This window comes from Phyllobates terribilis, unplaced genomic scaffold, assembly GCF_046119375.1.
Source record: "Phyllobates terribilis strain yellow unplaced genomic scaffold, ASM4611937v1 Scaffold_1__5_contigs__length_1240528914, whole genome shotgun sequence".
In the NCBI taxonomy this organism is placed as follows: domain Eukaryota; kingdom Metazoa; phylum Chordata; class Amphibia; order Anura; family Dendrobatidae; genus Phyllobates; species Phyllobates terribilis.
The window spans coordinates 786,995,325-787,020,349 of record NW_027362761.1 but is presented as its reverse complement, the minus strand read 5'-3'; the positions used below and the strand labels follow the sequence as shown (position 1 = coordinate 787,020,349).

The 25,025-nt window shown below is 43.3% G+C and overlaps 1 protein-coding gene across 1 annotated transcript in view; it reads right to left on the bottom strand.

Annotated features, from left to right (window-relative positions):
- LOC141151161 (17-beta-hydroxysteroid dehydrogenase 13-like) overlaps window positions 1-18,605 on the bottom strand; it is a 142,125-nt gene extending 123,520 nt beyond the window's left edge. The window contains exon 1 of the mRNA XM_073637033.1: window positions 18,293-18,605. Within this exon, the coding sequence (XP_073493134.1) occupies window positions 18,293-18,502 (210 nt within the window). The 5' untranslated portion in view covers window positions 18,503-18,605. The remainder of the gene's footprint in view (window positions 1-18,292) is intronic.
- Window positions 18,606-25,025: the final 6,420 nt, after the last annotated feature.

The window sequence follows — 25,025 nt, the reverse complement described above, 5'->3', positions numbered from 1 at the left end:
TACCTGTCCTCCATGTGTAATGCAAAGTCTATCACTCTGTACCTGCCGTCCATGTGTAGTATAGTGTCTGTCACCCTCTACCTGTCCTCCATGTGTAGTGTGAGTTCGGCCACTCTCTGCCGGTCCTTCATGTGTAGTATGGGGTCTGCCACTCTCTACCTGTTCGCCAAGTGCAGTGCAGGGTCTCTCACTCGCTACAGGCTCCCATTTGCAGTGAGGGTTCTGCAAGCTGCGAACAAAGTTCTACCGCTGTGAATTTTACATCCCGCACTGACCTTTATTATTTATATTGAATTTTTTTTAAACAGTGGAACAGCCATTAGAAATGCAGGGACAGCTATCTCGGACAGCTATCTCTCACAGCCTGACTGGGTGAGGCAGGCTGAAAACAGGGTGACTCGCTGTAAAATGAGATGAGCTTACTTGTTTGTATTTGTAAACCAAAGACAAGGTTGAAACCTACAGCAGAAGATATGCTAATTTCTCATATTTGAGACATTTTAAGGGGCCAAGAATAAACTGTAGAGAGTAAAAAAATAATGGATGAAGTTTTATGGTTGGAAAACAAAATAGTTTTAATAAAGTATGCTATTCTGTGTGAAGATTCTTAAACAAACAATTTATCCTGTGTGCCAAAAATGAATGGTCTGTTAAAAAGATATTATAAATATGAAAGGGGTTGTCCGACAGTAAAAATAAAATATTTTAGGCATAAAATAATAAATGCATGCCTTCTCACCTTCGAGCACCCCGGCAATCCAGCGCAGGACACTCCAAAGATCTGCTTCAGCTTCAGAAGCGGTATCTGCACTGGGTGGAAATCACAGCAGCGCTACTGTAGCCAATCACAGGTGACTAGTAGATAGCGTTATCATCTGATGTCATGCTCTTTAAGTCACCAGACCGCTGCAACCAATTATAGGCTGCAGCGGTGCTGTGATTTCCGAACGAGGAAGACACCACTTCTGTATTTTGCAGATATCCGGAGCCGGCGGCACTGGAGCATGCCTCCAATTAATAGTTTTAATCTTACCATGTCTAAAAAAAAATACTGTCAGACATTCTCTTTCACCATTTATGTTAGTAAGCTTATTGATATAATGAAACAATAATAATTAGCCACTAACATTTATCATCTATCTACTGAATAAATGTTAAAACTTAGATCAGAGGGGATCCTGTCCCCCTGCAACTTTGGCAATAAGATTAACCCCTTAAGCCCCGCGGGTGGTTTGCACGTTAATGACCGGGCCAATTTTTACAATTCTGACCACTGTCACTTTATGAGGTAATTACTCTGGAACGCTTCAACGGATCCCCCTGATTCTGAGATTGTTTTTTCGTGACATATTGTACTTCATGATTGTGGAAAAATTTCTTCGATATCACTTGCGTTTATTTGTGAAAAAAACGGAAATTTGGCGAAAATTTTGAAAATTTTGCAATTTTCAAAATTTGAATTTTTAAGCCCTGAAATCAGAGCGATATGTCACACAAAAGAGTTAATAAATAACATTTCCCACATGTCTACTTTACATCACCACAATTTTGGAACCAAATTTTTTTTTTGTTAGGGAGCTATAAGGGTTAAAAGTTGACCAGCGATTTCTCATTTTTCCAACAAAATTTACAAAACCATTTTTTTAGGGTCCACATCACATTTGAAGTCACTTTGAGAGGTCTTTATGACAGAAAATACCCAAAAGTGACACCATTCTAAAAACTACACCCCTCAAGGTGCTCAAAACCACATTCAAGAACTTTATTAACCCTTCAGGTGCTTCACAGGAATTTTTTGAATGTGGAAGAAAAAAATGAACATTTAACTTTTTTCACAAAAATGTTACTTTAGACCCAATTTTTTTTATTTTCACAGGGGTAACAAGAAAAAATGGACCCCAAAATTTGTTGTGCAATTTCCCCTGGGCACGCAGATACCCAATATTTGGGGAAAAAATACTGTTTGGGCGCACGGCAGGGCTCGGAAGGGAAGGAGCGCCATTTGACTTTTTGATTGTAAAATTTGCTTGAATAATTAGCGGACGCCATGTTGTGTTTGGAGAGCCCATGTGTGCCCAAACTTTGGAGCTCCCCCACAAGTGACCCCATTTTGGAAACTAGACCCCCCAAGGCACCTTTCTAGATGCATAGTGAGCACTTGAAACCCCCAGGTGCTTCACAAATTGATTCGTAACAATGAAAAAGTGAAAAAAAAAAACACTTTTTCATTTTTATGAATCAATTTGTGAAGCACCTGAGGGTTCCAAGTGCTCACAATGCATCTAGATAGGTGCCTTGGGGGGTCTAGTTTCCAAAATGGGGTCACTTGTGGGGGAGCTCCAATGTTTGGGCACACAGCGGCTCTCCAAACGCAACATGGTGTCGCTAACAATTTGAGCCGATTTTCCGTTAAATTTGTTAGAGGACACCATGTTGCATTTAGAGAGTCCCTGTGTGCCCAAACATTGGAGCTCCCCCACAAGTGACCCCATTTTGGAAATTAGACCCCCCAAGGCACCTATCTAGATGCATAGTGAGCACTTGGAACCCCCAGGTGCTTCACAAATTGATTCGTAACAATGAAAAAGTGAAAAAAAAAACACTTTTTCATTTGTATGAATCAATTTGTGAAGCACCTGAGGGTTCCAAGTGCTCACTATGCATCTAGATAGGTGCCTTGGGTGGTCTAGTTTCCAAAATGGGGTCACTTGTGGGGGAGCTCCAATATTTGGGCACACAGCGGCTCTCTAAATGCAACATGGTGTCCGCTAACAAATTTAACGCAAAATTGGCTCAAATTGTTAGCGACACCATGTTGCGTTTGGAGAGCTGCTGTGTGCCCAAACATTGGAGCTCCCCCACAAGTGACCCCATTTTGGAAACTAGACCCCCCAAGGCACCTATCTAGATGCATAGTGAGCACTTGGAACCCCCAGGTGCTTCACAAATTGATTCGTAACAATGAAAAAGTGAAAAAAAAAACACTTTTTCATTTTTATGAATCAATTTGTGAAGCACCTGGGGGTTCCAACTGCTCACTATGCATCTAGATAGGTGCCTTGGGGGGTCTAGTTTCCAAAATGGGGTCACTTGTGGGAGAGCTCCAATGTTTGGGCACACAGGGTCTCTCTAAATGCAACATGGTATCCGCTAACAAATTGAATGGAATATCGGCTCAAATTGTTAGCGGACACCACATTGCGTTTGGAGAGCCCCTCTGTGCCCAAACTTTGGAGCTCCCCCACAAGTGACCCCATTTTGGAAACTAGACCCCCCAAGGCACCTTTCTAGATGCATAGTGAGCACTTGGAACCCCCAGGTGCTTCACAAATTGATTCGTAATAATGAAAAAGTGAAAAAAAAAACACTTTTTCATTTTTACGAATCAATTTGTGAAGCACCTAGGGGTTCCAAGTGCTCACTATGCATCTAGATAGGTGCCTTGGGGGGTCTAGTTTCCAAAATGGGGTCACTTGTGGGGGAGCTCCAATGTTTGGGCACACAGGGACTCTCTAAATGCAACATGGTATCCCCTAACAAATTGAATGGAAAATCGGCTCAAATTGTTAGCGGACGCCACATTGCGTTTGGAGAGCCCCTCTGTGCCCAAACTTTGGAGCTCCCCCACAAGTGACCCCATTTTGGAAACTAGACCCCCCAAGGCACCTTTCTAGATGCATAGTGAGCACTTGGAACCCCCAGGTGCTTCACAAATTGATTCGTAATAATGAAAAAGTGAAAAAAAAAACACTTTTTCATTTTTACTAATTAATTTGTGAAGCACCTAGGGGTTCCAAGTGCTCACTATGCATCTAGATAGGTGCCTTGGGGGGTCTAGTTTCCAAAATGGGGTCACTTGTGGAGGAGCTCCAATGTTTGGGCACACAGGGACTCTCCAAATGCAACATGATATCCGCTAACAATTTGAGCCGACAATTTGTTAGCGGATATCATGTTGCATTTGGAGAGTCCCTGTGTGCCCAAACATTGGAGCTCCCCCACAAGTGACCCCATTTTGGAAACTAGACCCCCCAAGGCACCTATCTAGATTCATAGTGAGCACTTGGAACCCCAGGTGCTTCACAAATTGATTCATAAAAATGAAAAAGTGTTTTTTTTTTTCACTTTTTCATTATTACGAATCAATTTGTGAAGCACCTGGGGGTTCCAAGTGCTTACTATGCATCTAGATAGATGCCTTGGGGGGTCTAGTTTCCAAAATGGGGTCACTTGTGGGGGAGCTCCAATGTTTGGGCACACAGGGGCTCTCCAAACGCAACATGGCGTCCGCTAACAATTTGAGCCGATTTTCCATTCAATTTGTTAGCGGACACCATGTCGCGTTTGGAGAGCCCGTGATGTGCCTAAACAGTGGAGCTCCCCCACAAGTGTCCCCATTTTGGAAACTATACCCCTCAAAGATTTTATTAAGGTGTATAGTGAACATTTTGAACCCAGAGGTACGGCACATTATTTGTTTACATTAGGTCATCATATTGAATAAGTTGTCATTATTCTTGAGCGCAAGTGCTCGCTACTTGAGTTTGCATCGGGTACTCAGGTATGCACCATGTACAGCGTGTGCTCGAGTGACATGCTCGAGTCCCTGCTCCGCATGTTTCACGGTTATTATACACCCAAAAAAAAACATGCGGGGATCGCTCGTGCATGGCAGGCAATCCCCGTAAAGTTTTTTGGCCGCGAAGCATATGGGGCAGAGACTCGAGCATGTCACTCAAATACCCACGATACTAAATGCATACCAGAGCACCCGATGCAAACTCAAGTAGCGAGCACTTGCTCTCAACACTAGTCGCCATATCGTCATCTTTTTTTCTTACTTTTGAAAAAAATCCCAACCCCAGCCCTAACCCTAGCACAACCCTAGCCCCAGCACAACCCTAGCCCCAGCACAACCCTAGCCCCAAACCCAGCCCTAACCCTAGCCCAATCCTAACTCAAGAGTTTATTTTTGACGCCGTTCCTTGTGCGGTATAAGTGATTAGACGACTTTATTCTTCGGGTCGGTGTGATTACAGCAATGCCAGAATCATATGGGGTTTTTATGACTGACAGCTGTCACACACTAAAAGACGCATTTTTTGTAAAATCTAGTTTTTGCATCGCCATATTTTGAGAGCTATAATTTTTCCAGATTTTGGCAGACAGTCATGTGACGGCTCGTTTTTTGCGGGATGACTTGACGTTGTTATTGGTGCCATTTTCAGGCACGTGACATTTTTTGATCGCTTTCTATTCCGATTTTTGGGAGGCAGAATAAACAAAAACCAACAATTCAGGAATTGTTTTTTTTTTTGTTTTTTTTTATTCTGTTCCGCGTGTGGTAAAATTGATGAGGCAGCTTTACTCTTCGGGTCAGTACGTTTACAGCGGTACCACATTTGTATCATTTTTCTATGTTTTGGCGCTTATACACAATAAAAGCTATTTTATAGAAAAAAATATTTTTTAGTATCGCTTTATTCTGAGAGCTATAACTTTTTTATTTTTCGGCTGATGGAGCTATATGGCGGCTTGTTTTTTGCGGGACGAGATGACGTTTTCAGCGGTATCATTTTTATTTATATGCGTCTTTTTGATCGCGTGTTATTCCACTTTTTGTTTGGCGGTATGGTGATAAAGCATTGTTTTTTGCTTGTTTTTTTTTTTTTTTTTTTACCGTGTTTACTGAAGGGGTTAACTAGTGGGACAGTTTTATAGGTCAGGTTGTTCCGGACGCGGCGATACCAAATATGTGTACTTTTATTGTTTTTTTTTATTTTTTTTATAATAATATTTATTGATGGGTACATTATATTTTTATTTTTGGTGTATTATTTTTTTTATTTTTTTATAATATTTTTGCACATTTTTTTTTTTTTTTTTTCCCACTTTCACACAGTTTATACACTTTATTACTTTGTCCCACTCTGGGACTTTCACTTTTTTTTTTCTGATCGCCTGCATGGCACAGGAATGGAGCACCATCCCTATGCCATGAAGGCTGTCAGAAGTGCACAGTGTGAAGATTGCTTGGAGATGCACTGCGCATGTCCAAGCAATCTTCCTGCTCTCTGGTGACCCGGATGTTGTCATGACGACATCGGGTCGTCATGGCAACACCTGGGAAGCCTTTGCAGACTGCGCTGGAAGCCGGAAGAGGAGGTGAGTATCGCCGATCACCTCCCCTTGCCCCCGCAATGCCGCGATCGACTTCGATCGCAGCATCGCGGGGGTTAATGTGCTGGGAGCGGTGCGTGACCGCTCCCTGCACATAGTACCGGGTGTCAGCTGTGACAATCAGCTGACACCCGGCGGCGATCGCGCCCGCACAGCCTGTGTGCGCGCGCGATCGCGATGACGTACTAATACGGGTCTGGCTCTTAAGTCCCAGGGCACAGACGCGTATTAGTACGTCAGATGTTATTAAGGGGTTAAAGGGGTTTTCCCACGAATAAAAGTTCTTTTTAATCAATAGGTCTTGGAATAATAATAAGTTCCACAATTGAATGTGTTTAAATAAAATGTTCCTGTGCTGAGATAATCTTACAAATGTGCCCCTGCTGTGTACTGTGTAATGGCTGTGTCTGACCGTGTACGGGACATGATCTGATCATACCACAGCTCCTGGGCAGGGGAGGAAGCAAAAGAGTATACAGACATTACGGAATGGGATCGCAGCTGATTCTTTCTTTGAAGTAAAACATTGTGTAAAAACAGGCAGGGAAATGTTTTACCTCACAAAAAGAATCAGCTGCGATCCATTGCTGTCCGGTCTGTATACTCTTTTGCTCCCTCCCCTGCCCAGGAGATGTGGTATGATCAGATAGTGTTTCGTACAATCAGACTCGGCCATTACACAGTACACAGCAGGGGCACATTTATAAGATTATCTCAGCACAGGGACATTTTATTTAAACACATCTAATTGTGGAAATTATTATTATTCCAAGATCTATTGATTAAAATGAACTTTCGTTCATGTGAAAACCCCTCTAATCTTCAATCAAATGTAACAAAAGGCCTAAACAACAAAAATAAGGACTTCCATTTATCTACTACTTCTACATACACAGTACATTAGATTGTAGTTATTTCAGCCACAAAAAAACAAAAACAAAATGCTGCGTTCAGATTGTACCTTAAGTTTACAGCAAATTAGCTGCTTATTACTTTGGCGAAGTTGGAGTGCTAAATAAAAATACACTATTTTGGCATCATGTGCTGTCATTAATATGATCAGCTGTTCGTTCTGGTGGCGGCACATTTCTTTTCCATATATACAGCACAGCTCTGCTCAGTATTTAGTATCCGCAGCATACAGCACAGCTCAGCTCAGTATTTAGCATCCGCAGCATACAGCACAGCTCTGCCCAGTATTTAGCATCCACAGCATACAGCACAGCACAGCTCTGCTCAGTATTTAGCATCTGCAGCATACAGCACAGCTCTGCTCAGTATTTAGCATCCGCAGCATACAGCACAGCTCTGCTCAGTATTTAGCATCCACAGCATACAGCACAGCACAGCTCTGCTCAGTATTTAGCATCTGCAGCATACAGCACAGCTCTGCTCAGTATTAGCATCCGCAGCATACAGCACAGCTCAGTATTTAGCATCCGCAGCATACAGCACAGCTCTGCTCAGTATTTAGCATCCGCAGCATACAGCACAGCTCTGCTCAGTATTTAGTATCCGCAGCATACAGCACAGCTCAGCTCAGTATTTAGCATCCGCAGCATACAGCACAGCTCTGCTCAGTATTTAGCATCCACAGCATACAGCACAGCACAGCTCTGCTCAGTATTTAGCATCTGCAGCATACAGCACAGCTCTGCTCAGTATTTAGCATCCGCAGCATACAGCACAGCTCTGCTCAGTATTTAGCATCCACAGCATACAGCACAGCACAGCTCTGCTCAGTATTTAGCATCTGCAGCATACAGCACAGCTCTGCTCAGTATTTAGCATCCGCAGCATACAGCACAGCTCTACTCAGTATTTAGCATCTGCAGCATACAGCACAGCTCTGCTCAGTATTTAGCATCTGCAGCATACAGCACAGCTCTGCTCAGTATTTAGCATCCGCAGCATACAGCACAGCTCTGCTCAGTACTTAGCATCTGCAGCATACAGCACAGCTCTGCTCAGTATTTAGCATCCGCAGCATACAGCACAGCTCTGCTCAGTATTTAGCATCTGCAGCATACAGCACAGCTCTGCTCAGTATTTAGCATCTGCAGCATACAGCACAGCTCTGCTCAGTATTTAGCATCCGCAGCATACAGCACAGCTCTGCTCAGTATTTAGCATCTGCAGCATACAGCACAGCTCTGCTCAGTATTTAGCATCCGCAGCATACAGCACAGCTCTGCTCAGTATTTAGCATCCGCAGCATACAGCACAGCTCTGCTCAGTATTTAGTATCTGCAGCATACAGCACAGCTCTGCTCAGTATTTAGCATCCGCAGCATACAACACAGCTCTGCTCAGTATTTAGCATCTGCAGCATACAGCACAGCTCTGCTCAGTATTTAGCATCTGCAGCATACAGCACAGCTCTGCTCAGTATTTAGCATCCACAGCATACAGCACAGCTCTGCTCAGTATTTAGCATCCGCAGCATACAGCACAGCTCTGCTCAGTATTTAGCATCCACAGCATACAGCACAGCTCTGCTCAGTATTTAGCATCCGCAGCATACAGCACAGCTCTGCTCAGTATTTAGCATCTGCAGCATGCAGCACAGCTCTGCTCAGTATTTAGCATCTGCAGCATACAGCACAGCTCTGCTCAGTATTTAGCATCTCCAGCATACAGCACAGCTCTGCTCAGTATTTAGCATCTACAGCATACAGCACAGCTCTGCTCAGTATTTAACATCCACAGCATACAGCACAGCTCTGCTCAGTATTTAGCATCTGCAGCATACAGCATAGCTCTGCTCAGTATTTAGCATCCGCAGCATACAGCACAGCTCTGCTCAGTATTTAGCATCCACAGCATACAGCACAGCTCTGCTCAGTATTAGCATCCGCAGCATACAGCACAGCTCAGTATTTAACATCTGCAGCACACAGCACAGCTCTGCTCAGTATTTAGCATCCGCAGCATACAGCACAGCTCTGCTCAGTATTTAGCATCCGCAGCATACAGCACACAGCTCTGCTCAGTATTTAGCATCTGCAGCATACAGCACAGCTCTGCTCAGTATTTAGCATCTGCAGCATACAACACAGCTCTGCTCAGTATTTAGCATCCGCAGCATACAGCACAGCTCTGCTCAGTATTTAGCATCCGCAGCATACAGCACAGCTCTGCTCAGTATTTAGCATCCGCAGCATACAGCACAGCTCTGCTCAGTATTTAGCATCTGCAGCATACAGCACAGCTCTGCTCAGTATTTAGCATCCGCAACATACAGCACAGCTCTGCTCAGTATTTAGCATCTGCAGCATACAGCACAGCTCTGCTTAGTATTTAGCATCTGCAGCACACAGCACAGCTCTGCTCAGTATTTAGCATCCGCAGCATACAGCACAGCTCTGCTCAGTATTTAGCATCCGCAGCATACAGCACAGCTCTGCTCAGTATTTAGCATCCGCAGCATACAGCACAGCTCTACTCAGTATTTAGCATCTGCAGCATACAGCACAGCTCTGCTCAGTATTTAGCATCTGCAGCATACAGCACAGCTCTGCTCAGTATTTAGCATCCGCAGCATACAGCACAGCTCTGCTCAGTATTTAGCATCCGCAGCATACAGCACAGCTCTGCTCAGTATTTAGCATCCGCAGCTTACAGCACAGCTCTGCTCAGTATTTAGCATCCGCAGCATACAGCACAGCTCTGCTCAGTATTTAGCATCTGCAGCACACAGCACAGCTCTGCTCAGTATTTAGCATCCGCAGCATACAGCACAGCTCTGCTCAGTATTTAGCATCCGCAGCATACAGCACAGCTCTGCTCAGTATTTAGCATCCGCAGCATACAGCACAGCTCTGCTCAGTATTTAGCATCTGCAGCATACAGCACAGCTCTGCTCAGTATTTAGCATCTGCAGCATACAGCACAGCTCTGCTCAGTATTTAGCATCTGCAGCATACAGCACAGCTCTGCTCAGTATTTAGCATCTGCAGCATACAGCACAGCTCTGCTCAGTATTTAGCATCTGCAGCATACAGCACAGCTCTGCTCAGTATTTAGCATCCGCAGCATACAGCACAGCTCTGCTCAGTATTTAGCATCCGCAGCTTACAGCACAGCTCTGCTCAGTATTTAGCATCCGCAGCATACAGCACAGCTCTGCTCAGTATTTAGCATCTGCAGCACACAGCACAGCTCTGCCCAGTATTTAGCATCCGCAGCATACAGCACAGCTCTGCTCAGTATTTAGCATCCGCAGCATACAGCACAGCTCTGCTCAGTATTTAGCATCCGCAGCATACAGCACAGCTCTGCTCAGTATTTAGCATCTGCAGCATACAGCACAGCTCTGCTCAGTATTTAGCATCTGCAGCATACAGCACAGCTCTGCTCAGTATTTAGCATCCGCAGCATACAGCACAGCTCTGCTCAGTATTTAGCATCTGCAGCATACAGCACAGCTCTGCTCAGTATTTAGCATCCGCAGCATACAGCACAGCTCTGCTCAGTATTTAGCATCTGCAGCATACAGCACAGCTCTGCTCAGTATTTAGCATCCGCAGCATACAGCACAGCTCTGCTCATTATTTAGCAATCACTACGGAGAACTGTGCATTAACTCCTATTAGGAGCTGTGTTCAATCTTTACATCAGGCCACCGCTGGAGCAAATACCAGCTGATTGGTGGGGATGCTGGGAAAGGAACTACCACTAATCCAATACTGATGATGTGCCCTTAGGATAGGTCACCAATAATTGATGTCAGGGCAACCCTTTTAAGGTTGGACATAATTAGAGGTTCACTAGTCTAAGTGCTTCATCTTTTGAGACTAGAAGTTTGGAAGCCATATCTCTTATATTGCATGAACTTTCAGGCTATAAAAAACTATTTTACATTGGCTGTTGTTTTTAAATTTGCCCATACACTATGTCCTCTAGGCGGATACTTCTTTGTCAAAATAAAATTAACCAGTGAGGAACTATACAAACAACTGGATAATAGAAAGCATCACCCTATACAAAGGGATCAATTGGCAGCATACTAGAGAAACACATTAGACCTAATAAGGTAACCTGGATCATTAAGAATGTGGCTTCATCAGGGGAAAGAACCCTGGCAATGCCTTCTTCACGATCCAGGTTAGCTTAGCACAGGGTTCCCCAACCCCTGTCCTCAAGAACCACCAATAGGTCATGTTTTCAGGATTTCCTTAGTATTGCCCAGGTGATAATTCCATCACTTGTGCAATGTGAATGGAAGTCCTGAAAACATGACCTATTGGTGGCTCTTGAGGACAGGAGTTGAGAAGCACTGCCTTCGCAGATCTTGTTTCATACATTAACAGACTCATGCATTCCATTTAATTGGTTGTGCTGGCAGTATGTACATTTTTTCATCCATAGTTTATATTTATTTTGTTTTCTCATATACATTATTAGGATATTATTGGTTTGGTTATTATGCCTATAGAGGGTTAGGTGATTTTTACCATATATTCATCTAATATATATTATTTATTTGCATACAGTACATTATAACGATCAGGGCTAGCTGATTTGCATACACACTCACCTTACGTGACATATATTGTCCATCTACATATTGTATTAATCTGCTGTATGTATTTGTTTTTTTGACTAATCTTCATTGTTAATTCCATATTATCATTGAACACTGTTTGTCTTTATTGCTATTGTTTTGCACACCCAGCACCAAGCACTTTATTCAAGTGTTTTTAGCACCAATTTTTTACTATAGGTTAAACCTTGTGATTGTTTGTTAGGGCAGAATTAAACTTTATTACGAGTTTATGTGATTAACAGCCATTTGACTTTTTAAGTGTTTTTAATGTTGTCTTTGGTTTCATATATAATAAGCATTATTTTAGGTGATCGTTTTTTTGCATTCTTCTTCTCTTTATTTTCCCGTAGTGAACTATGTATTGGTTATTAGTACTAGAAGTCAAGTAGTTAACAGCATACAATGCCTTGAAAAAGTATTCATATTCCGTGAACGTTTCCACATTTTTTCACGTTACACCCACAAACTTAAATGTTCTTTATTTGGATTTTATGTGAGATACCAGCACAAAGTAGCATGCAAGGGTAGCAGACATTACGGAATGGGATCGCAGCTGATTCTTTCTTTGAAGTAAAACATTGTGTAAAAACAGGCAGGGAAATGTCACAGCTGACACCCGGTACTATGTGCAGGGAGCGGTCACGCACCGCTCCCAGCACATTAACCCCCGCGATGCTGCGATCGAAGTCGATCGAAGTCGATCGCGGCATTGCGGGGGCAAGGGGAGGTGATCGGCGATACTCACCTCCTCTTCCGGCTTCCAGGCAGGGAAATGTTTTACCTCACAAAAAGAATCAGCTGCGATCCATTGCTGTCCGGTCTGTATACTCTTTTGCTCCCTCCCCTGCCCAGGAGATGTGGTATGATCAGATAGTGTTTCGTACAATCAGACTCGGCCATTACACAGTACACAGCAGGGGCACATTTATAAGATTATCTCAGCACAGGGACATTTTATTTAAACACATCTAATTGTGGAAATTATTATTATTCCAAGATCTATTGATTAAAATGAACTTTCGTTCATGTGAAAACCCCTCTAATCTTCAATCAAATGTAACAAAAGGCCTAAACAACAAAAATAAGGACTTCCATTTATCTACTACTTCTACATACACAGTACATTAGATTGTAGTTATTTCAGCCACAAAAAAACAAAAACAAAATGCTGCGTTCAGATTGTACCTTAAGTTTACAGCAAATTAGCTGCTTATTACTTTGGCGAAGTTGGAGTGCTAAATAAAAATACACTATTTTGGCATCATGTGCTGTCATTAATATGATCAGCTGTTCGTTCTGGTGGCGGCACATTTCTTTTCCATATATACAGCACAGCTCTGCTCAGTATTTAGTATCCGCAGCATACAGCACAGCTCAGCTCAGTATTTAGCATCCGCAGCATACAGCACAGCTCTGCCCAGTATTTAGCATCCACAGCATACAGCACAGCACAGCTCTGCTCAGTATTTAGCATCTGCAGCATACAGCACAGCTCTGCTCAGTATTTAGCATCCGCAGCATACAGCACAGCTCTGCTCAGTATTTAGCATCCACAGCATACAGCACAGCACAGCTCTGCTCAGTATTTAGCATCTGCAGCATACAGCACAGCTCTGCTCAGTATTAGCATCCGCAGCATACAGCACAGCTCAGTATTTAGCATCCGCAGCATACAGCACAGCTCTGCTCAGTATTTAGCATCCGCAGCATACAGCACAGCTCTGCTCAGTATTTAGTATCCGCAGCATACAGCACAGCTCAGCTCAGTATTTAGCATCCGCAGCATACAGCACAGCTCTGCTCAGTATTTAGCATCCACAGCATACAGCACAGCACAGCTCTGCTCAGTATTTAGCATCTGCAGCATACAGCACAGCTCTGCTCAGTATTTAGCATCCGCAGCATACAGCACAGCTCTGCTCAGTATTTAGCATCCACAGCATACAGCACAGCACAGCTCTGCTCAGTATTTAGCATCTGCAGCATACAGCACAGCTCTGCTCAGTATTTAGCATCCGCAGCATACAGCACAGCTCTACTCAGTATTTAGCATCTGCAGCATACAGCACAGCTCTGCTCAGTATTTAGCATCTGCAGCATACAGCACAGCTCTGCTCAGTATTTAGCATCCGCAGCATACAGCACAGCTCTGCTCAGTACTTAGCATCTGCAGCATACAGCACAGCTCTGCTCAGTATTTAGCATCCGCAGCATACAGCACAGCTCTGCTCAGTATTTAGCATCTGCAGCATACAGCACAGCTCTGCTCAGTATTTAGCATCTGCAGCATACAGCACAGCTCTGCTCAGTATTTAGCATCCGCAGCATACAGCACAGCTCTGCTCAGTATTTAGCATCTGCAGCATACAGCACAGCTCTGCTCAGTATTTAGCATCCGCAGCATACAGCACAGCTCTGCTCAGTATTTAGCATCCGCAGCATACAGCACAGCTCTGCTCAGTATTTAGTATCTGCAGCATACAGCACAGCTCTGCTCAGTATTTAGCATCCGCAGCATACAACACAGCTCTGCTCAGTATTTAGCATCTGCAGCATACAGCACAGCTCTGCTCAGTATTTAGCATCTGCAGCATACAGCACAGCTCTGCTCAGTATTTAGCATCCACAGCATACAGCACAGCTCTGCTCAGTATTTAGCATCCGCAGCATACAGCACAGCTCTGCTCAGTATTTAGCATCCACAGCATACAGCACAGCTCTGCTCAGTATTTAGCATCCGCAGCATACAGCACAGCTCTGCTCAGTATTTAGCATCTGCAGCATGCAGCACAGCTCTGCTCAGTATTTAGCATCTGCAGCATACAGCACAGCTCTGCTCAGTATTTAGCATCTGCAGCATACAGCACAGCTCTGCTCAGTATTTAGCATCTACAGCATACAGCACAGCTCTGCTCAGTATTTAACATCCACAGCATACAGCACAGCTCTGCTCAGTATTTAGCATCCGCAGCATACAGCATAGCTCTGCTCAGTATTTAGCATCCGCAGCATACAGCACAGCTCTGCTCAGTATTTAGCATCCACAGCATACAGCACAGCTCTGCTCAGTATTAGCATCCGCAGCATACAGCACAGCTCAGTATTTAACATCTGCAGCACACAGCACAGCTCTGCTCAGTATTTAGCATCCGCAGCATACAGCACAGCTCTGCTCAGTATTTAGCATCCGCAGCATACAGCACACAGCTCTGCTCAGTATTTAGCATCTGCAGCATACAGCACAGCTCTGCTCAGTATTTAGCATCTGCAGCATACAACACAGCTCTGCTCAGTATTTAGCATCCGCAGCATACAGCACAGCTCTGCTCAGTATTTAGCATCCGCAGCATACAGCACAGCTCTGCTCAGTATTTAGTATCCGCAGCATACAGCACAGCTCTGCTCAGTATTTAGCATCTGCAGCATACAGCACAGCTCTGCTCAGTATTTAGCATCCGCAACATACAGCACAGCTCTGCTCAGTATTTAGCATCTGCAGTATACAGCACAGCTCTGCTTAGTATTTAGCATCTGCAGCACACAGCACAGCTCTGCTCAGTATTTAGCATCCGCAGCATACAGCACAGCTCTGCTCAGTATTTAGCATCCGCAGCATACAGCACAGCTCTGCTCAGTATTTAGCATCCGCAGCATACAGCACAGCTCTACTCAGTATTTAGCATCTGCAGCATACAGCACAGCTCTGCTCAGTATTTAGCATCTGCAGCATACAGCACAGCTCTGCTCAGTATTTAGCATCCGCAGCATACAGCACAGCTCTGCTCAGTATTTAGCATCCGCAGCATACAGCACAGCTCTGCTCAGTATTTAGCATCCGCAGCTTACAGCACAGCTCTGCTCAGTATTTAGCATCCGCAGCATACAGCACAGCTCTGCTCAGTATTTAGCATCTGCAGCACACAGCACAGCTCTGCTCAGTATTTAGCATCCGCAGCATACAGCACAGCTCTGCTCAGTATTTAGCATCCGCAGCATACAGCACAGCTCTGCTCAGTATTTAGCATCCGCAGCATACAGCACAGCTCTGCTCAGTATTTAGCATCTGCAGCATACAGCACAGCTCTGCTCAGTATTTAGCATCTGCAGCATACAGCACAGCTCTGCTCAGTATTTAGCATCTGCAGCATACAGCACAGCTCTGCTCAGTATTTAGCATCTGCAGCATACAGCACAGCTCTGCTCAGTATTTAGCATCTGCAGCATACAGCACAGCTCTGCTCAGTATTTAGCATCCGCAGCATACAGCACAGCTCTGCTCAGTATTTAGCATCCGCAGCTTACAGCACAGCTCTGCTCAGTATTTAGCATCCGCAGCATACAGCACAGCTCTGCTCAGTATTTAGCATCTGCAGCACACAGCACAGCTCTGCCCAGTATTTAGCATCCGCAGCATACAGCACAGCTCTGCTCAGTATTTAGCATCCGCAGCATACAGCACAGCTCTGCTCAGTATTTAGCATCCGCAGCATACAGCACAGCTCTGCTCAGTATTTAGCATCTGCAGCATACAGCACAGCTCTGCTCAGTATTTAGCATCTGCAGCATACAGCACAGCTCTGCTCAGTATTTAGCTTCTGCAGCATACAGCACAGCTCTGCTCAGTATTTAGCATCTGCAGCATACAGCACAGCTCTGCTCAGTATTTAGCATCCGCAGCATACAGCACAGCTCTGCTCAGTATTTAGCATCTGCAGCATACAGCACAGCTCTGCTCAGTATTTAGCATCCGCAGCATACAGCACAGCTCTGCTCATTATTTAGCAATCACTACGGAGAACTGTGCATTAACTCCTATTAGGAGCTGTGTTCAATCTTTACATCAGGCCACCGCTGGAGCAAATACCAGCTGATTGGTGGGGATGCTGGGAAAGGAACTACCACTAATCCAATACTGATGATGTGCCCTTAGGATAGGTCACCAATAATTGATGTCAGGGCAACCCTTTTAAGGTTGGACATAATTAGAGGTTCACTAGTCTAAGTGCTTCATCTTTTGAGACTAGAAGTTTGGAAGCCATATCTCTTATATTGCATGAACTTTCAGGCTATAAAAAACTATTTTACATTGGCTGTTGTTTTTAAATTTGCCCATACACTATGTCCTCTAGGCGGATACTTCTTTGTCAAAATAAAAGTAACCAGTGAGGAACTATACAAACAACTGGATAATAGAAAGCATCACCCTATACAAAGGGATCAATTGGCAGCATACTAGAGAAACACATTAGACCTAATAAGGTAACCTGGATCATTAAGAATGTGGCTTCATCAGGGGAAAGAACCCTGGCAATGCCTTCTTCACGATCCAGGTTAGCTTAGCACAGGGTTCCCCAACCCCTGTCCTCAAGAACCACCAATAGGTCATGTTTTCAGGATTTCCTTAGTATTGCCCAGGTGATAATTCCATCACTTGTGCAATGTGAATGGAAGTCCTGAAAACATGACCTATTGGTGGCTCTTGAGGACAGGAGTTGAGAAGCACTGCCTTCGCAGATCTTGTTTCATACATTAACAGACTCATGCATTCCATTTAATTGGTTGTGCTGGCAGTATGTACATTTTTTCATCCATAGTTTATATTTATTTTGTTTTCTCATATACATTATTAGGATATTATTGGTTTGGTTATTATGCCTATAGAGGGTTAGGTGATTTTTACCATATATTCATCTAATATATATTATTTATTTGCATACAGTACATTATAACGATCAGGGCTAGCTGATTTGCATACACACTCACCTTACGTGACATATATTGTCCATCTACATATTGTATTAATCTGCTGTATGTATTTGTTTTTTTGACTAATCTTCATTGTTAATTCCATATTATCATTGAACACTGTTTGTCTTTATTGCTATTGTTTTGCACACCCAGCACCAAGCACTTTATTCAAGTGTTTTTAGCACCAATTTTTTACTATAGGTTAAACCTTGTGATTGTTTGTTAGGGCAGAATTAAACTTTATTACGAGTTTATGTGATTAACAGCCATTTGACTTTTTAAGTGTTTTTAATGTTGTCTTTGGTTTCATATATAATAAGCATTATTTTAGGTGATCGTTTTTTTGCATTCTTCTTCTCTTTATTTTCCCGTAGTGAACTATGTATTGGTTATTAGTACTAGAAGTCAAGTAGTTAACAGCATACAATGCCTTGAAAAAGTATTCATATTCCGTGAACGTTTCCACATTTTTTCACGTTACACCCACAAACTTAAATGTTCTTTATTTGGATTTTATGTGAGATACCAGCACAAAGTAGCATGCAAGGGTAGCAGACTACAGGGGGCTGAATACAAATACACGTCCCAAATTTTTTTTATTTTTTAAATAATTAGAAAACCATGTATCATTCCCTTTATACTTCACAAATACTTGCTACTGTGTGTTGGTATATCACATAAAATACAAATAAAAAAAACAATTAAGTTTGTGGGTGTAACGTGAAAATACTTTTTCAAAAGACTGTATGTACTGGTTAAAACTAACAAAAAAGCAAGTTTTATATAGCAATAAAAGAAAGAAAAATATATTGTTACCTTGTTGATATCCCATAAGACAAGAATAGTCTCCAACTTGGCAAATTCAAGGGCAGTGAGTCGTCCAATTCCGTGACCAGATCCAGTGATCAAAACAATATCCCCACTAACAGATTTCTTTCTATCTGGTATGAACAACTTGATAAGTGCCTCCAAATAGGAGTAAATTGCAATGAAAAAAAGAGCTATGTACTCTACTATGATACTCATGTTTCCCCTTGAAGTCTAGGCATGTAAATGTCCACGTCTGAAATGCAGCTGCACTTATAAAACAGTACTGGATTACCTTGTGATGGTGCCAAAATACTTGAGCAGTCAGATACTGGCCATGTGATACCATTGATCAAAAGGCACTGAAATAATCAACATCCACGACTGTGGGCAGATTCCTTGGCACAAATATTAAATAAAAAAAAAAAACACCAATGCTTGGGAAATTGCATTTATCTTTATGCTTACAAAATTATAAATATGCTGTTTTATTGTTAAAGCAAATCTGTCAGAAATTATTTCATCACAAATCTATTTATATGTTTATGAACCTTTTTCACTACCTTTACATGGGCAGTCCATTCTTCCGTTACTGAGAAATCATTGTTTGAATTCATAAGCCAATGAGGCTAAAGTGCTATTGTAGATCTGAAGCCACTGTCACTCCAGCTCTATTCTCCACCCAGCACCGCCTCATCCTGCATGACTGACAGCCTCTATGCTATGTGACTTCAGGCAAAGGAGCTGTCAGTCAAGCCGGACAGGTCTCTCTGTGAATGTATAAGGAGAGACCGGTTACTCCAGGGGAGCGGGGGGCAGGGAGAAGAGAAGTCGCCTGGGAACCATCTGTCTGACTAATTTCATGTGCCGCTCAGTCTCCGTTACTTTTAAAGTATATTTTTCTCTAAAACGCTGTGTCATTTAAGAGTCAAACATATCTGGCTGAGATCATACAGCCAATGTCTGATTCATGCTAATCATGGATCTGGCAGCATGCATCATGTCAGGTTCCCTTTAAAATAATTTTGGATAATGCTATCAAAGGTGGCGTAGACAAAAATATGCATGATTATCCTGTTTTACATCAAAATTGGTTCAGAGACTAAAACAGTTGAACTCAACTAATTTTGTGGTGTTGAAAATGAATATGATGCTTAAATTTGCTGATTGGCTCTAATTTTCAAGATCTAGAGGAGGTTGTAATTCAGTATGACACCTTTCATACAGGCCTGTACAAAAATTGCGTCTTTATTATTTCATCATCATTATTGCATTGTTAGTAGCTAGTCTATTACATCATCTAGTCTATTGAGCCTTCAATATTTTATCCTCTTAGTGCGACCAATCCAAAAACACCACCTCAGTTATGATAACTAGTGATGAGAGAGCATGCTCGCTACTGCTCAGTGCTCACCCGAGCATCTCACTGCTTGAGATGCTCGGCGCTCACCGAGTATTTCCGGGTTGCTCGGGAGGGAACTCGGGTCCCCTCCCTGCATGTTTGGCGCTCTTTAGAGAGCCAATGAACATGCAGGGATTGCCTGCCATGCACTGTAATGCCGTAGCCATGTTGGTTGTGGGCATTACAGTGATAGGCTGGCCACACAGCGTCATCAGGTCTATATCAGACCTGGCGCCGCCATGTTCGTCACAGTCACTCCGGATTAGACAGAGTAGGGAGAGCTGCTGCTGCGTTAGGGAGAGATTTGATTGTGTATTAATTAGTGTAGGGAGAAAAAACGTACATTACACATATCCATCTTAACAAACAGTCCTTCTGAGGACTAATCCATCTGCAGAGATATCAGGCAGGCAGGGTGTATAGGCAGGCAGTGTACATAGCAGACTGCAGTGCATATAGCACAAGAGGCTCCATTCCAATTCTGCCTTCTGCTACTGTTAGATATTTCTATACAAAGGCCCAGGTCTCAGGGGCCAGGAATACTTTTCTTTGGGTCTTAATCCTAATTATTTGCTTAAAAAGCAATCCAGAGAACACAGTTTTTCTGTGCCATTTGCTTGTGTAGGGCGAGGTGCTGCTGCATCAGGGACAGATTCGCTTGTGTATTAGGTAGTGTAGGGAGAAAAACCGTATATTACACATATTCATCTTAACAAACAGTCCTTCTGAGGACTAATCCATCTGCAGAGATATCAGGCAGGCAGGGTGTATAGGCAGGCAGTGTATATAGCAGACTGCAGTGCATATAGCACAAGAGGCTCCATTCCAGTTCCGCCTTCTGCTGCTGTTAGATATTTCTATTCTAAGGCCCAGGTCTCAGGGGCCAGGAATACTTTTCTTTGGATCTTAATCCTCATTATTTGCTCAAAAAGCAATCCAGAGAACACCATTTTTTCTGCGCCATTTGCAGAATACAGCCAGGTCCTTTCCATATTAAAGCGCTAGAAATCCAGCTATTTAAAACTGTGTTTTCTCCATCACACGGATCACATATACGTGGTCAGAAAATACTGCCATTTCTGGCCTCCATTAAAAATTTCCTTTAGTGTGTCAGTGAAGCAATTCACCGCAGTTTGCTGTTCAAACTACTTACCTACAGGCCAGGTATTTAAAACTCTGTTTTCTCCATCACACGGCTCACATATACGTTGTCAGAAAATACTGCCTTTTCTGGCCTCCATTAAAAATTTCCTTTAGTGTGTCAGTTAAGCAATTCACCGCAGTTTGCTGTTCAAACTACTTACCTACAGGCCAGGTATTTAAAACTCTGTTTTCTCCATTACACGGATCACATATAAGTTTGCTCCAAACTCAGTCATTTGTAGTGAGTGTGGAAGATACGTGGCAAGGGATGGGGAAGTGGACGTGATGGTGATGATGGTGCATGCAGAGGACGAGGCAGAGGCCGTGGGCAAGCTGAAATTGTGCCACAACAAACACCCACATCTTCTCGCTCGACCTTCCTGTCCCAATTAATAGAGGACCGCAGAATACCACTATTGAACACAGAGCAGTGTGAAAAGGTTATTGGTTCGATAGAAGATAATGCTTTCAGTCCCTTAGCCACCATCACCACCCTGTCTTCCACACGGTCAAGTCTCAGTAGCCGTGAGTCTGGACCGCATATTCCTCACGGGGAAGCCAAAAAAGGCCTACTATTATTTTGCCTTACAGGATATCAAAGGATATGAAAAATTTAAAACAGAAATTTTGGTGTGCTTGGGGGTGACAATGTCCATCAGGGCACAACGGGTCCCCCACTGGGCAAATCACCATGACAAACTCTCTCGCTCCCAAATGTTTGATCTGCTGCACCTCATCCAAAAGTGGTTACAGCCGGAGTCCTCTACACCAGCGCAGATGGTGAGAGAGTTGTAATGGACCATGCACTCCCTTCCGAGCCCAATACAGACTTGGGTTGCCCAGGGAGATCCCCAGAATGCAGATGACTTGGTTGGACTGGCCGAAAGGTATCAGTGGGTCGACAGGTCCTTGGAGAAGCAACCCACTCCAAACTGGGGGGTGGATGTTAAAAAGGGGGTGGTGCATCCAAAGTTCAAGGGGGCAGCGGAGAGCAGGTCAGGGCCTCATCGGGGAGTGTAATTTGCTGGAGATGTCATGGCCCAGGTCATATAGCTGCCCATTGTCCTCTGACCACTGAACAAATGGACTGTAGTATAGGACGCAGGTGTTCATTCTACGCATATCTAGCTTGCAGTGTGGACTGTTCACCCAGCGAGGGGCCCCAAGCTTGTCCTGTAAACGTGAATGGCCTGAAAATGACTTGATTACTAGATTTAGGGAGTTTGGTGACCCTCTTGAGGGCCACACTCCCTCTCCAATTGATCCCTGGGAAGGTTAGCATCCGATGCATTCATGAGGAAGCTAAAGCCTATCCAGTGGCTAGAGTGGTCATTGGGACAGCCCAGGTACTGAGTCCCATGAGGTCGGCCTGATCCCGGATTTGTTGCACCCAATTATCATAGGCCGGGACTTTATGTTGTTTTGGGACTTGTGGGGGAGGGGTGGAGACCTCAATTGCTAAGAAACGGGTTGACCCTAAAAAAGTCTCATGAACCCCAGAGTCTGACGGGTTTCCCTTCTGTGTACTGAGTGAAGAGGAGAAGGTAGTATTCCCGGAGGCAGACATTCCGAAGATAGGGGTGACCAGAGAAAATTTTGGGATCACCCAACATAGGGACCTATCGCTAAAAGAAGCATTCAATAAGGTATTTAACGGCATAGCATAGGAGTCAGGGGCTGACACCAGGTTTCCCTATTTCATGTTGAGTGGGAACTTATTGTACCGAGTTAATAAGGTGAGGGAGGAGATAGTGCAGCAACTATTGGTACCAGGACCCTATAGACAAAGGGTGTTGGTCAGAGCCCATTCACATGTCTTAGGTGGTCATCTGGGGGTGGACAAAACTCAAGAACGGGTTCAAGATATGATGTTGAATAACAAGCATATTGTTTGATATTAGGCCGTTTAATTCGCAAGATATCTACCAGTCACATTTCTGAAATAAAGTCATTGGCAAAGTACTGGAGGGGAGATATGTAGCACTGAGATTATTACCTCCATTAATATAAACATAGAAAAAGTGGAGAGAGGCGTTAATCAGCCATGTTTTGTGCTAGGGTGATTAAACACCTGTAGAAAAGGAGGAGTTCAGATGATAAATTCCCAGCCTTTTAGAGCATTTGGTGTGGAGTGGGCCTGGAGGCACAAGCTCTGGAGCTGTAGTGCCATGTGAAGGAAAGCTACACCTTGGGTTGTTTTGTTTCTGGTTAGGCCGGGAAGGCCGTGTTTGTTTTGCTAACATTGCCGTTGTTTATGCCATACTTTTAATAAACCAGCAAAAACATTAAAAGAGACAGTTTTCCTGTGTCTACCTCTATGTGCAGCCGAGTGAGCCGACCTACCACACCCTTGATAGAGACGTTTGTGCTGTCATTTCTGGTATAGTCCCCATTTGGAACTTGTCCCAGTGTGGGTGCAAATACATATTAAAATCGCCTATTATAGTTGGAATATCTGGAAAAGTGGCTGAAAAGGAAAATATCCCCTTTAATACCTCTCCCAAGTATGGCGGTGGGATGTACAGCACTACTATAACTGAAATATTATATATAGAACATTGTATAGAAACAGAGCGGCCCTCCAGGTCCACAACCACCTTACTGCATGGAAAGGGTATGCTCCTATGCTCCTATGTACCACAAGGCTTATGCCCCTTGAATAAGTGGAATACACAGAGTGATATTCATACGACATTCATGAGCGATGTAGTAAATAAGTTCTGTCCCTAATCATATACGTCTCAGACAAGCATATTGTTGCTGGTTGGAATTTGCTTAGCCATGAGAATATTGCTTATCTCTTGGAAGGGTCTCCCAAGCCCCTAATATTCCACGCTATTATATTCATGCATTTAGACATAGTGAGTAATGTGAGACTCATTTGCAGTATACACGAAGTTGCTTATTTTCACATGTACTATTAATATAAGGGAAAAATTCAAATGATGGGTATTCTTTAACCCCTTCACTCCGTGGCCATTTCCTGTGTTTATACTCCCCTTCTTCCAAGAGCCATAACTTTTTTCTATTTTTTATACTCTTTTTTAACTATTTTTCGGTCAATATAGCAATATGAGGGCTTGATTTGGAGGACAAGTTGTACTTTTGAATAACACCAATCATTTTATCATGTGATGCACTAAAAGACGGGAAAACAATTCCAAGTACAAAAAAAGTGCAATTTCACAATTGTTTGGTTTTCATATTTACCATGTTTACTATACGGTAAAACTGACCTGACAGTATTATGCTACAGGTAAGTATGAGTACGCAGATATCAAACCTGTATATTGTTTGGTTTATTTAAGTGGTGAAAAAAAAATCGGAAATTCTTAAAAAAAAACCTTTGTGTCGCCATTTTCCAAGACCTGTTAAGTTTTCATTTTTTGGACTATGGGGCTGTGTGAGGGCTTATTTTTTGCGTCCTGAGCTGACGTTTTTACTGATACCATTTTGGGATATAATGTTTTGATTGCCTCTTATTGTATTTTATTGCAATGTTGCGGCGGCCAAAAAAAATGTAATTTTGAGTTTTTATTTTTTTCTCATTGCGCAATTTACCGATCAAATTAATTAGTTTTATATTTTGATAGATCGGACTTTTACGAATGCAGCAATACCAAATAAATGTATTTTTGTTTAATTTTTTTAATTGTTTTATTAATGGGGCAATTTTTTCTATATATAGAAAAAAATCACGATCTCTAAATGCTGGCGTTCACAGGATTGTAATGACAGGCACAGATTGGTGTTCAACAGACCTTCGGCTGTCATGATACATGGCAGCTCATTTAATCAACCGTCATGTGCCTCTAACAGCTGCGGGTGGAGCAGTCTCTGACAGCGGCATTTGACAGTGCCGTCAGGGGGGGGGCGCGTCATTCCACTCTTCCATCAGCGTGACCATGACATGATCGTAGGGTGCTGATGGGAGCGTGGAATGATGCGCCCCCCTGACGGCACGTGTTAAATGCCGCTGTCAGAGACTGCTCCACCCGCGACTGTTAGAGGCACATGACGGTTGATTAAATCAGCCACCATGTGCAGGGAAAGATGCAGGCCAGGAGTGCGAACCCGAATCAAAGTCAGGTAGCCGGCATATGACAAAACGGTACGTCATATGTTGGTAAGTGCTTAACAAAAAAAGTTATTTTTTGTTATTTTTCGCCTGCCTCTCCAGTGTTAGGCAACTACAAT